General features: G+C 41.6%; 1 protein-coding gene across 6 annotated transcripts; it reads right to left on the reverse strand.

Annotated features, from left to right (window-relative positions):
- Nucleotides 1-522: 522 nt before the first annotated feature.
- ARRDC3 (arrestin domain containing 3) lies at nt 523-14,294 on the reverse strand. 6 transcript variants are annotated; one of them, XR_517715.4, is made up of 8 exons: nt 13,688-14,229; nt 9,524-9,605; nt 7,550-7,697; nt 6,486-6,588; nt 5,924-6,180; nt 5,450-5,612; nt 5,025-5,217; nt 523-3,285 (listed from the first exon to the last, which is right to left on the reverse strand). XR_517715.4 is itself a non-coding variant. In XM_002713914.5 (8 exons), exons 1-8 carry the CDS (start codon nt 13,965-13,967, stop codon nt 3,229-3,231), a joined length of 1,245 nt encoding a protein of 414 aa, XP_002713960.1. In that variant the 5' UTR covers nt 13,968-14,294; the 3' UTR covers nt 523-3,228. The 6 variants fall into 6 exon arrangements, 5 of the variants coding, with proteins under 5 accessions (XP_002713960.1, XP_051709571.1, XP_008260157.1 ...); XM_002713914.5 differs by having other exon boundaries at nt 5,025-5,179; nt 13,688-14,294; XM_051853611.2 differs by lacking the exon at nt 13,688-14,229 and adding an exon at nt 11,707-11,875 and having other exon boundaries at nt 5,025-5,179.
- Nucleotides 14,295-15,442: the final 1,148 nt, after the last annotated feature.

Below are 15,442 nucleotides of genomic sequence, written 5' to 3' on the forward strand. Positions count from 1 at the left end.
TCTTTGCAACATGCTTTGTATGTGAATATATAACTTTGGGAAGAGATACTGGAGGAATCCAATACTAAAGCACATATACAACTTGATAATTCTTGCATAAATTTATAAATATCAGATGAAAACATGATTCCAAATATATGTGCACATGTATTTCCCACCTTAAAATTTAGGAAAACTGAGTTTTTCAATGGGATGTAACTTCTTAAGTTGTATTCTGAAATACTGGAAACCTAGATATTCATAGTGAGAGGGAACAGGTACTGAGAAATGAAATTACTTTACTTGGCTATGATTAGTTCCAATTAAAGACTGAACTTTTAACTAATTTATGACTTATGAGAGAACCCATAACTCTGCCAATCAAATAAAACGATTAATAGTACTAAAATTCCTGTAAGTGAAGTGTTTTCAGTACCTTATTTAGCAACTATTCTTATCCCAAATTAAGTTTATAGTGTTAATAGTGTTTGCATGTATGGTGAATTATTGATATGATCAAGACTCAAAGAAATTTCCAAACAATTATACAAAAAAGAAAAACAAAACAAACAAAACACTTTATTTTCCACAAGGAAGAGCAATAGGAAAAATTAAATCATTTCCCACATATTGTTTTCTTAAAACAGAGCCTACAAGGACATATTCAGCACCAAATAAAAAAAGAAAAAAATAGAGAAAAATTACAAACAGCCATAGAATATAATCTATAAAGCAAACATTTAATATTGCACTTTGTTTTGCTAACATTTTGGATTTTACTTTTCCTAATTGAAAAATCAGGAATCTATCATGAATACTGGAATACAACTGTGAACCTCACATCGTATGTCAGGAATTGACCAATATTTAGGAGAAAGTAATGCCTCTAAATAAGAGTAAGGAAATACTTTAGTGGAGAAAATAAAACTTTATTTAATAAAGTTTTATAAATTTAAAATGTTATCACATTTGTGATCCAGTGCCAATGATCAGAATATTGGTCATTCTTGCTTCATGTGTTACTTTAAGAGTATATGATGATCAGTATTCCAATGCTATGCATATCAACAATTGTTCCCTAGTCTGTTAGACATAAGAAAAAAAGAAAAGGGATTTTCTGACAATCCCCCCAAACAAAAATAAAACCACCAAATGCCCTTAATGCCAAATATTCCATTAGCTTCTTTTGAGGGGGACATTCACAAAATGATTTAACAACAATAAAAAAATATTTCACCCCCATTTCCTTATTATCTAGTATTAGTTTGCTACGGGAGCCCAAACCCTTTAACCGAATCACTTAAAACGCGATTCATTTTACACTGGGCTTTCTTCACCCTGTCAGCATTTTTCAAACATGAATTGTCTTCCATGTTTTCTTAAAGGCCACTTATGGAAAAGCCTATTTGTTTTGTATGAAGCTTTAAGACAGTATTTAACCAGGTCAAGCACCAAGCCAGAGTTACTATTATTTTCAGCCACTTTATTAACTGTGGGGTTAAATGGTAGGATAGATGTACTACCCATTTCACACATATGTTGCAACATCAGAGATGCTGACTTTTATTAGAAACAGTTCCTTCTTAAAAAAAAAAAAAATCAGTACACTTGGTATCTTGGAACATGTAGTTTTAAATGTTGTTATGAATGCTGGTATATTTATTATGAGCCAACCGTAAATTATCTTTAAATGATTACTTTTCCTATCTTCTCTATATAACTCAAAGTGAGTGATTTCTCATGTTTAACAAACTGTTCTTTCTGTAGGTAATGGAAAAAAAGCATTTAAATTTAAAAAACCACACACACACACACACACACACACACAAAGACACATACATAAAAATTCAACTGTTATCCCAACAAGCATCCTAGTATTTGTAATTATGAAATTACACACTTCTGGAATAAACTTGGGTTTTCACACTCCACCAAGATAGAGCAGGATGGCAAATGTGTAACTTGAGCTCTCTAATGTAACTTCAACATATTCAACATATTCCTGCTCATTAAAATGCTTGCCTCAGCAAAAATGATTTCCAACATATGTGTTTCGGAGGTAATTAAGTAACTCTATAGAAAAATAAATGCACTTTCCCCTCCTTTCCCCAGTGACTGGTAAATTTCCATACTTTTAAAATAATAATAAAAAAAATAATTTTCAAGAGCAACAGCCCTTAACTCTTTGCTGGTGCTTGCCATACTGCCTTTCTGTACTCTATTCTTAGCTCTGCTAGTTTCTTCTTTTATGTAATGATAAAAAGGGGATGTGGGTGGGTTATCACTTTTGTGTATGTCCCGTTTCCAAATTTCCCTCTCCAAAGAGCCAACCAAATAAACAAACAAACAAACAAAAAACTCAACAGTGCAACAAAACACAAATAGCATTCCAACAGTTTGGCAAGTGATGCGTTCACCTGAGATTAAGTGATTTTAGGCAGTCAGTAACAAAATGCTGCTTTGCTGTAATAGTAGAAAGGCAACAAATTCTTAAAAGAAACCAAGAAGGTATACAATCTTGACAGTCTTATTAGCTTCCTCCTCCTATCTTTTACCCCCACGTATCTGTTGCGTATCTACTACAGTAGGCTGCAAAACATACAGCAAAAAGGATTGGCTTGAAGGCATTTGATGTTTGTAAATAAATCCACAACAGGATCCAAGCTGAGGAGGTGATACATGGTCAGCCTAGGAGGACGATTCTGAGCATGTGCATACGCAGGTCAAGTCCAGGCTATATTAAATAAAAAAAGGTCAGTGCGTTTTTCTCATGTTAAAGTTTTTTCAAAGCTTTCTTTTGTTCCTTGTTGTGCTGATCACAAACAAGTTTTAAAAGAGTATCAAGAGTCTGGCAGAAATGGAAAAAAAAAAAAAAAAAGCTGTAGTGACATCGAACCGCACAATGTAAGCATTGAGCATGTGCAAATTTTCAAATCAAAAGAAGGAATTATCCCTCTTTACAACGTGGTGTCTTGACACGTATGACCATAGGCTAAGAAGACTGCTCTTAGTATGTGCCAGTTTTAAAGGAGAAAAGCTTAGATCTTCAAGCATGTTGGAGCAGTCCCAGAATGTTGCTGTGTAGGCTTCTAAAGCATCATCACTGCTTATTTCATGTATTCGCCATTTTCTGGGCAAAAGCAATTCCACTTCCACTGAAAACGTGTCTCCCAAGATACTTCTCTGTCCTCAGCCGGAAGAGACATAGAGTTCGGAACCCACATCAACTTGATTCAGCCAAGTGTTCCTTCAACGAGAGGGGCAGGATGGCCTATCGTCTGCTGACTGATCAGGATTTGGATCAATCTAGAAAGAAATGAGGAAAGAATTTTAGTAATTTGATGAGGTCTACAAAGAAAGCAGCAAATGAATGATTTTTGAGCACTAATGAGAAATGTAATCAGAAAGAAAATATACAGCTTATTAGCAAATTATACCCCATTATTTCCTTTTCAAATCTGAAATACTTGCTGTATGGGAAGGAAACGATGCTGACATTATCTTACTGTTAATCAAAGATGTCAGAATAGCCCTCTATTTCCAAAATTAATGGTAAAATTTTATCACAAAATGGAGTTTTATTCAGCATAGTACTTAAGATTCAAATATACAGTAGGAGAACATATCTTCATAGCAATGGACCTTTGTTTGTGAAGGACCCTTTTTATTCCCCACAAAAAAAAGGCAACTCCTCCCTTCCCAGGCTTTGGGAAGAAGGAAACTGTACACAGTGCTCTTGGTGCTTTTCTGAATAAAGAACTCATGGACGTTAAATCCTACAGAATGCCTAAAATATGGTGAGGACCAGGAAACAGCATTGCCGAACCCCACACCCTAGAGGTGTTCTGTCTGTTCCATCTCTGGAGTGATTTTCACATATAGGTAAACTTTATGAAAGCAAACTCATTTCAGTTACTTCACAGGTACAAAAACTATGGCCACAGAGGGGCAAATCAATTTATAAATATATTTTTATAGAAATATCTTTTGAACAAGACTCATCCTACCTACTTACATTTAAATGTTGAGCAACCCAAAATGTTCCAACTTTTTGAAGGGAAAAAAACCAAAACATTTTTAGTTAAATATATCCTGAACCTATTTTATCTAAGCTAAGCTAAATTATCTTAATTATCTTTAGTTCATTTTAAAATGAGGCAGAATTGCTTCTAAGTGAATTAATAATTATATTGCTATTATTTTAAAATTTCCCTTTGGACAGCCCCTAAACCTTAAGTCAAGATAGAAATGACTAACTTCATGAGAAAGACAGAAATGTCAGAATAAAAATGTAGTAGCAAAACCTTTAATGAGTAACAGAAAATTTTGGCATCAAATAATAGAAATTTTATGATTTAGAATTAATAGGATAGGAAGAATTATGTCTACTTAAGAATTTGCAAGAATAGATTATAATAGGTCCTCCTTTTGGGGTCTATTTATTTTTTAGTGGACACCCTCTCACGGAAGCCCTGCCTGATACCCAGGGCCCAAAAAGCTCTGCCTCAAATGAGCTATACATTCCTGTCATATTTTAAGTAGGATTTTGCTTTTAAGTTTGTTTTTCTCACTACATGTGCACTTCTCCCAAGTAAGGAGCATGCTTTATTTACATCAATATGATATGAATGTAAATCGTCTCTAACAGTGGGAATGCTGTGGGGGATGTTACTGCAAACAGGCTCTTTTCCCCTGAGTGTTAAAATGTGCAAGAATTAAATTGGACAAAGACCATGAATAACTTAAATTCTAGCTACTTAATCAATGCTTGCAAAATACCTGTTCTGTTGCTGTTCAAAAAACATGAAATTACTCCCTCAAAAATTAAAATGAATGAGACTGGATCTTTGTTTCCCCAAAAATACTGAACAGTCTGTGTCAAATTTAATGAATGCTTACAATCCTAATCCTAGCTTTTAATCTATTGCTCTTAATTATTTGTTCTACTGTTTTTAGGATAATCAAGACCTAACTGTATTTGTAAAAACATCTGCAATGTTCTTTTTCAAGAGAACCTACCCATTTCACACTTAAGGAGTGCTTACCTCTGAATAAAGAGGTGGAGGCAAGAACCGAAATTCCTGTATATATGCAAACAGTGGTCCTTGAAGTGCTCTCTCAAAGTCATCACAAGCATTCACTGGTGCAAGATTGTTTCGCCTTTGTTCTTCTGTCACCACTTCTGCATAGCTGGGTGGTGCTGAAGGAAAAAGATACACGCAATTCGAACAGCACGTTCTTATGCATGTCAAGATACACAGAATAGTAGGTATTAAAATGGAATGTCAAGATAAAACAGCAATTTATTTGGTGATTAAAACTAGAGACATACAATATGCAAATTAAAATTTAACATTAAGGACATGTCTACTCTCTTTAGGGACAATTAAGTTTATCTAGGGTCATGAAATATCAGAAGCAAATAATGTTCTTAATAATAATAAGAGATTAAGCTTAGATATGTAATTACCTTCAGGTCTTTCAGGAAGGGATAAACCGAGCCAGTTCATATTCATGCTACACTGACTGCTTACACTTGAGGTTCTGCTACCAAATGGATGTAGAGGAATGGTACCGATGACAAGTGGCAGATTAAGAAATAAATCCATAGCTCCAGGAATATCCACATATACCTAATAGTAAAAGAGACATTAGGTTTAGAATGCCTAGTAAAATTAATGTCTTAAAAGTGAATAACGTAATTTTAATGTTAGCTGAGGCTCCCATTTACTTCATTTTTTACTTATACACATGAAGTTCCTCTACATATAAGGTAAAGTTAGTAATTACTTCAAATTATATAAATATCTGCATATATGTATATATATATAGAATATAAAAGTCAAATCCTGGATGTAAAACAAAATATCTTCATAACTTTAAGATTTAAAAAGAACTTAAGAAAAACAGCAACAGCAAACAAAACTTTTAAATCTATACATACCATTAGAGAATATTCCACACGAATTATACTACAATCTAGGATAGAGGGAGAAACTGGTGGAATTTTCAGCAATTTGCCATTCCATGTCTCTGTCTTTCCAGATGATAAGGATTCCCCACGCAAGTTGGCAACAAGCTGTTTTACTTCCTTCATTTTCCCTTTGGCATAGAAGGCCTGTGTTTGGTAAATGGCTGCCTTTGGCACCACCATTCGGGAAGAGCAGTTCTCAATCTCAGCAAATATCTGAATTGATTCACCTAGAGAGGGCAAAAAATACATGTATCTACTGTTTAAAAAAAACACACAAAGCAATATGAATTCTTAAAGTAATTAAGTTAGAAAGTTCAGGGATAAGAAAGTGTCCTAGGACTAACCAAGCACAGAATCAAAAATGAGCTTCTTAGTTATATGAGCTACAAAGACCATATTACAATTTGTAAAATGAAACTGGTTATGTACAATTTGTGATACTAAACCAAATAATACTGCACTATATGTATCTTTAGTAGCAATATTCTAAGTTTACATACTGAAGTTAAATGAAGAAAGATAACATACATACCTGGGGTATAGCCCTTCCTTTCAATTTTGGCACTTAAGGATATTGGGCCTGAGGTACAGAACCAGCAACAGAGAGTCTTTTCTTTTGTGCCAGCTTGGGGTGACTGTAAGAAATAAAAAGACCAATGTATGAATTGGCACAGTATCAGAATATTTTAAAAAATAATCCTAAATTCATGGAGAAGGTAAAATTAAAGTATTGCTTTTTTTCCCCCCCTGTACCCTTATATATTTTATTTTAAAAACTACCAATGGCTTCTTAATGAAACTATTATTTCTGCCTTCACAAAAATTTCCATTCCATGAAAGAAAAAAGGGTAGAGGGCTTAACACCCCATCAAATAAACATGATTTTAAAACCTACCTATTTACATATACAGTAATTAAAGATGAACCAACCATCCAAACAAACAAACAAAAAAAAAACCCTTTCCACTTAAACTGCCTTAAGAAAAGGCAATGGTTATAATCCCAAATGTTAACATCTTTGAGAATGTAAAAATCAGTATATAAAAAAAGGAAAACTGTCTATTTTGAAGGGTAATTTTTTTGTTTTGAAGATGTTATCATTTGTTTAAACCAAATAAAGTTTTTTAAGTCAAATTTAGATTTCATAAAAATGATTCCTTTTAAAATGGAATTAAGTTTTTTCATGAAAGTGATGATTCCCCATTATTTGACAACTATCCCTATATTGGAATAATGCAATACAGTATGAATTTTAGATGACAGTATTTTCAAGAAAGTGATATTTTCTTACAATAAATGACATTACTGCTGCTGTTGGTTTTCTAAAATCATCCAGAAGACAAATCTCTTTTTTCGATATTGCTGTCATATTCTTGGTAAGAGATACTTCATACCATATATACTGGTCTTCATTTACTTAAAGTTACTATAATATCAAAAATAGCAGCATATTCTTTATCAATTTGTATGTCATATTTAAAATATACATTTATGGAATTTTAAAATAAGACTACTATTTAAAATTTATGAGGATTCCATAGTTTAGTATTTAAATGCATAAAAAAAAAAAGAATGAAAAATCTAATCCACTCTTACCAGTAATGAAGGAGTGTTGATATCTATATGCTCAAAGACTGTAAATTCCTTCTTTAACTTTACTGGTAGAAGCCAAGGCCTGTGCAACTCGGCTTTCACCCAATAGCGCACACTGCCATGTCGGCCTTCGAATGAGGTAGCAAGTGGTCTGTGCAGAATATAAAGGTCAATATATTAATCTTATACCTCTTTCTAAGAATTACACAGTAGGTCAGAAAAAGTGTTAATATATTGTACTGTTTGTACCAGTGAGCATCAAATAGATAAATCTTAAAATTTCCAAAGGGATATGTCATCGGGGAAAAACATTTTACTTTCACATAGCAAGAGTTAATAAATATCATATAAATTTTACTCTAAAAAGCCAGAAGAATACAATTCCTTTAAAGTGAGAAGAGGCTACTCTTAATGCTGGTGGCAAAATAATAAAAATTTAATGAGTAGTGCCTGAAATGGTCAAGAATTTAACTTAAAAATAAAGAATGGTTTTAACTTTCTATTCAGAAATTCTAGACACTGTTTAAACATTCAGACCAAATTGCCTACAGTGCTCCACTTCTCATTAGCTGGGAATTATTACTTCTTTATATAGCAACTAATTAAGGTCTACAAAAAGCCTAGAATAGTCATTATAGTTTTAAAAATTTCACATTTCATAAAATCTACCGAAATTCTGAAAAACGGTTTTTACATTTCCCAGTTTACTCATGTTCTCATTCTTTCTTGGCTATGTTCCCTACCTCTATAGGCTTAAAAAATAAAAACATACCTATTGAACTGTAGCGAAAGAATCAGAACTGTTTTGGAACTCTGTCATTTTTACTACTTCTGGAGAGTTTTATCTCCATAAATTTACTCTTTTTCATAATTTCATTAAAAAATATATAATATGTTGAATTATTTATAAGCTAGAGTGCTAGTTTATACTCATAAGCAGCACTGATGTTTTTTTCTTTTTTTGTTTTTGCATTTTTCACTGCCATACTAACTTATAGGGCACAGAAAAATAAAATTCAGTACTTCTAAATTTTAAATTTCATGCTAGTCTTCTAGAGTTTATGACTGTGGTTTAGACTTAAAAATTAAATGACCTCTGAATATATTCAGGTCCAGTATCTGTCTTATTGTATTCACAGACTAGTATTTTTCTCAGAAACATTAAAGTACTGTATTCAAAAATGAAGCTGTTAATTATGGTAGAGAGACTATTCTAAAAAATACCTTTTATGAATTCTATGGACATGTATCAACCCAAGGACTAGAATTAACAATATCGAATTATGTACATTTGGCAGTTGCAGCCAAGTTTATCCTCCAGAACAATCAGTGTTAAGTGCCAGTTTACAGGTTTTAATGTCTTACAAGGCATCATTAAGGAAAAAGTTTGTATCTCTCCCAACAACCTGTTATTACATTAAGGCTATTGCACATTCCTTCCTCCTTTCATACCAGGTGAGAAAGGATGCTCCCTTCAAGCCCAGGTCTACCACTTGTGCCACCTTCTCAGTAGCTCTTTGCACACAAGCTATTGAATTCATAACAGAAGAACATCGCTCCTAAAGTTCACAATATTCCTAACTATTTTTCCTTTCATAACTTACAGCTATTGGTTAGCCTTTACAGAAAATGCAGAAAACTGGATTTTATAAACCAAGACTACTGTGACTTGGTAATAAAGTAAGTGCTTGTTTTTGACTAGCACCCTCCAATTCCCTGATGTTAAACCAAACATTTCATATTTTAAAAACCTCATTAACTTTGGGACTGAATACTAGAGTTGAGGTTCCTTTTCTATAATTTTGCCACAGATTAAAAAGTTGCTTCTTATGCTTAACATATTATTTTCCTCTAGCAAATTTAAGTAAGGAAAAGGGTTTTTTTTTAACTGAAAGTATTTTAATTTTGAGTATTTAATTTTAAGAGACTGCTTTTGACCATGTGTGCCTATAACTGCTGAACACCTGTAACACTTACGTCTGTGGAAGCTCGAAGCTGAATGCATACTCATGCCTTCCTGAATGAATAGTGTTGAAGCCTTCTTCCGAATTATCATCATCTAAAACAAAAACAATAAACTCATTAAACCTTTACACTCCTCCAGGTGGCCCAACCTAAAACCTGTTCACATTATAAATCAAGACAAAAGCTTTACACTTGAGTTCCAGCCACATCTTCATCACTTCCTATGGATAAATAAAAAGCCAGAGTCTTCCACTGCCTCCTCTGTAGGTTGGGGGTAAGGAGAAATTGTACCCACAGTCCCCCCCCCCTCTTGTTTTCCCTAAGTGGAAAAGAACCAAACCTATAAAGCGCCCTACTCAGCAAAAGCTTCAGGTGTGAAACCACACTAAGAAAATGCGACCTTCGTGTTCAACTGATCATATTGAGACTATACAAAAACTGTTCACACTGATGAAATCTTTACTTAATATATACTGAATTGATCTTCTGTATATATAAATTAAAAATGAATCTTGATGTGAATGGAATGGGAGAGGGAGGGGGAGATGGGAGCGGTGTGAGTGGGAGGGAAATTATGGGGGGGGGGAAGCCATTGTAATCCAGTAACTGTACTTTGAAAATTTATATTTACTAAATAAAAAAAAAAAACTGTTCATGTAAACTTCTTCAAATTACATCCCATCGGTGGGGAGGGAGAAGGAGTAATATAATAGCGAAGATGTTACAATCCCAAAACCACTGTAAAATTTCCTGCCCGAATAGACATTAAAACAAAAATAGGAACCGTGATTTTCGTATCAGTTTCACAGCTAAAAATAATTACTTAGGGCCCTAAAACGGTCACAATCCTGAGTTCATCATGGAACAGCCCCAGTGTGCATCTCTATGATCTGCCTGAGCTTATCCTAAATTTAGGACGAGATCTGAAGGGTGCCCGGGGCGTACCAGGAAACACTAACTGTCCCACTTCCTTGAAAAAATGAAGTCTCATCAGGTCCTTTCCAGTCGCTGGCCAGATAAAGGGGCTGAGCTGGCATCGGACACGCCGATCCTGCCGGTTCCACGCGCGGCAGGTGACCGGCAAACCACCGAGACGCCGACAACGCGGCCGGGCTGTGGTCTCGCGGGTCGTGACCAGAATCACGCACACCCCGCGTCTCCTCAGCGAGCACCCCGCACCGTCACCCCCGGAGGGCCCGAAACCGGTCCCACCTGGGAACTTTTCCCTCAGCCAACCCCGGCGTCGCCCCCGGAACGAGGCGCCTTCCTGAGGGCCGCCGGGGAGAAGGGTCAAGGCGCCCACACGCGCACACTTCCAGCCTCAACAGCGTGGCGACTGTCTCCCGTCTCCACGCTCATCTCCCTCACCCCTCGGGCAACTCCCCTGGGCGGCTCTCAGCCCAGAACACCAGCCGGAGGGTTGGGGGCTTTAAACGCGCCCCCTTTCAAGGCGCCCCAAAGTTTGCCCTCCTCGGCCTTTCTTCCCTTCTCGCTGCCTTTTTGTGCCAGCTCAGCAGTCTCATGGAGGCGAGCGGCGGCGGCCGCGCCGTGGTAAACAAGTGCCTGGCTGTCAATCAAGAACTAGACCGGAGCAGGAGAGGACCGGCCTAAACCGGCGCGAGCAGATCTCAGCCAGCCAGTCAGCCAGCCAGCCCGCCCGCGCGCGCCGCCGCCGGCCGCGCGCTCCGCTATACATACGGCATACGTCGCGCGGCGCTCGCGCCCGCGCCCGCGCCCGCGCAGCCTAGCCTGCTGGACCGGGGGCGGGGCGAGGGCGCCGCCGCGCTTCCGCTGTACACGCCCCAGCCGGCGACCGGTTCGATCTGGCTCGGGCCACCCTGACACCTTTACAGTTGCAAAGCAGGGAGACCGGGCCGGGGAAGTGGCGGGCCTGAGGCTCCGGGAAACAATGGGGAAGGGACCGGGGACGCTCGCCGAGACCCCCTCCCGCCCAGATTCCCGGATTTGAAACCACTTTTCTTTGCCCTGGCCAGCCAGTGCCAGACTCCCCCTCAGGTCACGTCAAGGTAGCCAGACTGCTGACTGGACAGTCGGCACATGTCTGTGGCAGCCGAGAGGAAAGGGAGCCACTCCGACACGTCGCCCGCGACCTCGGGGGTCCCGCTCGCTCTCCTCACGCCAGCCCCCTCTACGAGGGTCTCTGGCCAAAAGTTGCGCCCAGGGCGACTCTGCACCTGTGAAAGCCGGCAGCGGCTGGCGCCCCGTACGAGGCGTCCCCCTCGTGGCCCCAACAGGCCGGAGAGAGGGACAGCAGCAGGGCATGCCGCGACGCGGGCCCCGGGAGCCCACGGAAGCCCGGGAACGCACTCGCGCGAGCGCGGGCGGGGGCGGCCGCTCGGGAGGGACCTTTACCGGCGCACGCCGGTTCCAAGCCGCGCCCCAGCCGGCCGGAGCCCACTCTCCCCACCCGCGCCGGCCCAATCCAATCAGCGCCCGGCATCGCCTTAGCAACAGGCTAACAAACCTGGCCCCGCCCCTCGCCGGCCGCCCGGGGCGGGGCCTCCGCTGCCAGGCTCGTGTGAGAGCTCTCAGCTAAAGTCATTGAAACTACTCCAGGCAGAAGCTCGTCCACGCGTGGCCGGCTTCGGGGGGCGCCCGGCTGGGTGCGGGGCGTTCGGTTTTCCTCACCACGAAGTCGAGGTGCAGCTAACGACCTTGCTTTCCGCCCCAACGCATTGTTCTACTTTCCCTTCACTGCAAGGCTCAACTCTTGAGAGAAAAACCTTTTGTTTCTTCTCATTTTATAAAAGGCTCGAAATCAAACTCGCGTGTGCGCTTTGCAGCACACAGCAGAACTGTCATCAGGCGCTTTGCATTTCCTATCAGAGTTAACGCTTGGGAAGATGAACTAGAAATTACTTCAAGATGCAAAACCACCTAGGTGAACTGTGGAAACCCTGCCGAAGAACTGATTTCACCTGAGCATTTAAAAAAAAAATGCAATAATGCTGTAACTCAACGCTTCCTTTATTTCTCCCTTCCCTTAATTCAATTAGCATTTCCCTGGGATGTATATCTTGAATATAAAAACGCAGATAAAAGCGAGCCTCTTTCTGAAAAAGTCAGCATTTGCACTAAATACTGCATTAAAAAGGAGAAGCACAAAATTACATAACCAGTTTTAACATTATATTCTTCTTGGGCTAGAATTAAGTCATCGCCACCACCTGACGCGTGTAACCAATCTGCTGAGAGCTGCACAAGCGCCCCTCCTCACCACCCCCCAGAACTGGTCCGAAACAGGATTGAACCGCTTCTAACAAAGGGTGGAAACTTAGAAAAACAAGCTTAGAGTCTCCTATATTTCCACAATGTAGCCATCTAAACAATAGAGGGGAAATCTCAGGACCCCCTCTCCCTTTGACAACCCTCCATCTCCCCCTTCTAACCAAAAATCAAGTCCAGTGTGCGGTCTACTTTTCAATTCCATTGGACTGGCAGGGTTTCATTGAATGCACGTTCCAAAGTTAGACATGATGCTTGGAGAAGAAACTGCTGGCCCTGAATGGCTTCTGAACCTGACTGAACACCGGCCACGGTGATAGATACTGTCTTTTAAAATAAGGAATGCTTGATGCAAAATTCCCAAAGCATTGGAAAGAAGAGGTTAAAAAAAAAAAAAAACACGTGGGGTGTTGGTAATACCATATGTCAAAATAAGCCAGGGAAACCCTCTCTCAAAGAACAATGATCAATTCCTTATAAAGTCCTTTGCACGTTAATATTAAAAGGAAACACATCTACTAACCCTCCTAAAATGTTATTTCATTCCTTCCTTCAAGCTCAGGTTTTGAGCTAAGGTTGCAAAGAAAAAGGAAAAAATTTTAAAAATCTGATGCCGGACCGCAGCTTTCATCAATTCATTTGAAAACGTAGCAGTAAAATCATGGACTCGGAGGCAAGCAGAATTTCCGAGTGAGGTGCAAATGGACCGCAAGTGCGTATGGCACAGCCCGAGCCGGGTCCAGGGGTGGTGGAGACGAGGTGCAGTTTGCAGTCGCTTTGCAGATGCCGGCACGCATTACAGCCTCCCGTCAAGGAGAACCCAAACCTCGCAACTTTGCTAGCCTCCAGCAAACGGCCGAGCTACGCTGCGAGAACCACGTCCACCCGAGAAAGCCAGCCTGCAGACTGCCGAATGGTAGGAAAACTTACCTCTTTCGTGCCCAATTAAGATGTCTTTATGGTTGAAGTATTCTACTTCTTCGGTGTAGTTCTGCGTGTAGGCAGTATTGGAGCCGGCGTTTCTAGACTCCGTCCAGCGTACTTTCGCATGTCCTCTTGCATGAATTTTAAGCGATTTTACTCTGATTTCCCCAGTAACTTCTAAATTCACCCTTCCTGAGACAGTATCCCCGCTGGAATACACGGGGACATTGCTGTCATTCAGACAGTCGAAGCTTATTGTCAAATTCTTCACCTTCCCCAGCACCATGTTGATAACAAAAATCTATAAAAAATATAATGTAAGACCCCCAAAAAAGTCAAGATCGCATATAAAATGGGATCTTCACTCAACACTGATCGATGCTTCTGCCGTGCAAAAATGCAAACCCTTGCAGGCAGGATCAGTAGCTCCTTACAGACAGTTCATTGAGAGCTCTTAAAAGTCAGGGCAGCAGAGAGGCTGCGGCGGCGGCTCCGCGCGCCCGCCCGTCTCAGTGGTCTCCTTACAAAGACGGGCGGCCGGAGCCTGCCAGCTCACTTTAAGAGCAGCTTTGTGAAAAACAACCCCAGTGCGCACGCGCACGCCGCCGCGGCCGCCGGCCCCCCGGGCGCGCGCCCCCGCCGCGCCGCGCCGCGCCGCGCTCGCGCCCTCGCCGGGCACGCGCGCGGGTACAGTAGGCGTGGAGCCGGGGAAGCCGGCACGGGCGCTGCCGGGAGGCCCGGCCGGACTTCGCTGCATTGTGGGCTCCCATTGGCGGGCGGGCTGCCGGAAAGCCCCGGCGTGCTCCCCGGAGCCGCTGGCCGGGCGGCCTCTGACAGAGCGACCGCCGGCGGGGCGCTGAGGGACCGCGGGCCGCGTGGAGGGGCGGCCGGGCCGGCGCACGCGTTAGCGGCGCTGCGCGGATTCGCCCGCCGCCTGCCTGGGAGGAGGAGGAAGGGGGAGAAACCGGTCGGGCCAGCGGCTGGGTGGCTGAGCCTGAGCTAACGACTTTCGGGAGGAAAAAAAAAAAAAGTCCTGAAAACCGGGCCAGGAATCGTGGTCACAGACGAGAGCAGTCTCGGCGTGGATTTTATGCGCGTCCGTAGATGGCTGTAGACGGGGTGGAAGTGAGCTCCCTGGAGGCCAAAAGGGGGCCTGCGGAGCGGACGCCCTAAGGCAGCGAGGAAGAGGCGTAGGTCCCGTCCCCTCGGGGGGCTGTGCCGGCTCCGGCTACCCCGAGCGAGTCGCTGGCGACGTTGGGGGCAGGCGGCCCGCTTCCCCCGAGGAAGCCGAGGTCCTTGTTAGGGACGCCAGCCGTGGCCGGAGTCAGGGTGCAGGGTGCGCGGCTGCAGCCCTCGCGTCCACAGTGCCACCTTGCAGAAGGCAGGTGGCACGGTGGCGGCTCGGCGCACAGCCTTGGTGGGGAGTTGCTGGAGCGCGAGCGATGGTTTGAAGGAGCGAGATGCAGCGTGTGGAAAGCATAATTCTTAGCATCAGTGAGGATGCGGATTCTGCGGAGCCGCGGTTGTCCGCTGGACTGTTCAGCCTAGTCATTCCCGTGCATCCTAATAGGTACATTTGTCTTTTTTGATTGTGAGTGTTTCGGTAAGAAATAGCAGAGCCTGCGTCACGCCCCACTGGGATGCAGAGTGTAACAGCACAAACTCGTGTAGATTACTGGCCTCCGCAGAGCTGCTGTCAGGAGAGCTATAGAAAGACAGAAAAAGATGGGAATCTGAAGCCACATATACGTAACCAGGAAT

The sequence above is a fragment of the Oryctolagus cuniculus genome, chromosome 14 (assembly GCF_964237555.1).
Source record: "Oryctolagus cuniculus chromosome 14, mOryCun1.1, whole genome shotgun sequence".
Lineage (NCBI taxonomy): Eukaryota > Metazoa > Chordata > Mammalia > Lagomorpha > Leporidae > Oryctolagus > Oryctolagus cuniculus.

Excerpts from the sequence above, each read along its gene's own strand:
- ARRDC3 (XM_002713914.5), bottom strand. The coding sequence starts at position 13,967 with ATGGTGCTGGGGAAGGTGAAGAATTTGACAATAAGCTTCGACTGTCTG. Across the intron at positions 6,589-7,549 it reads TCAACACTCCTTCATTACTG|TCACCCCAAGCTGGCACAAA; the intron begins GTAAGAGTGGAT and ends TATTTCTTACAG. Across the intron at positions 5,180-5,449 it reads CCTTCCTGAAAGACCTGAAG|CACCACCCAGCTATGCAGAA; the intron begins GTAATTACATAT and ends TTTTTCCTTCAG.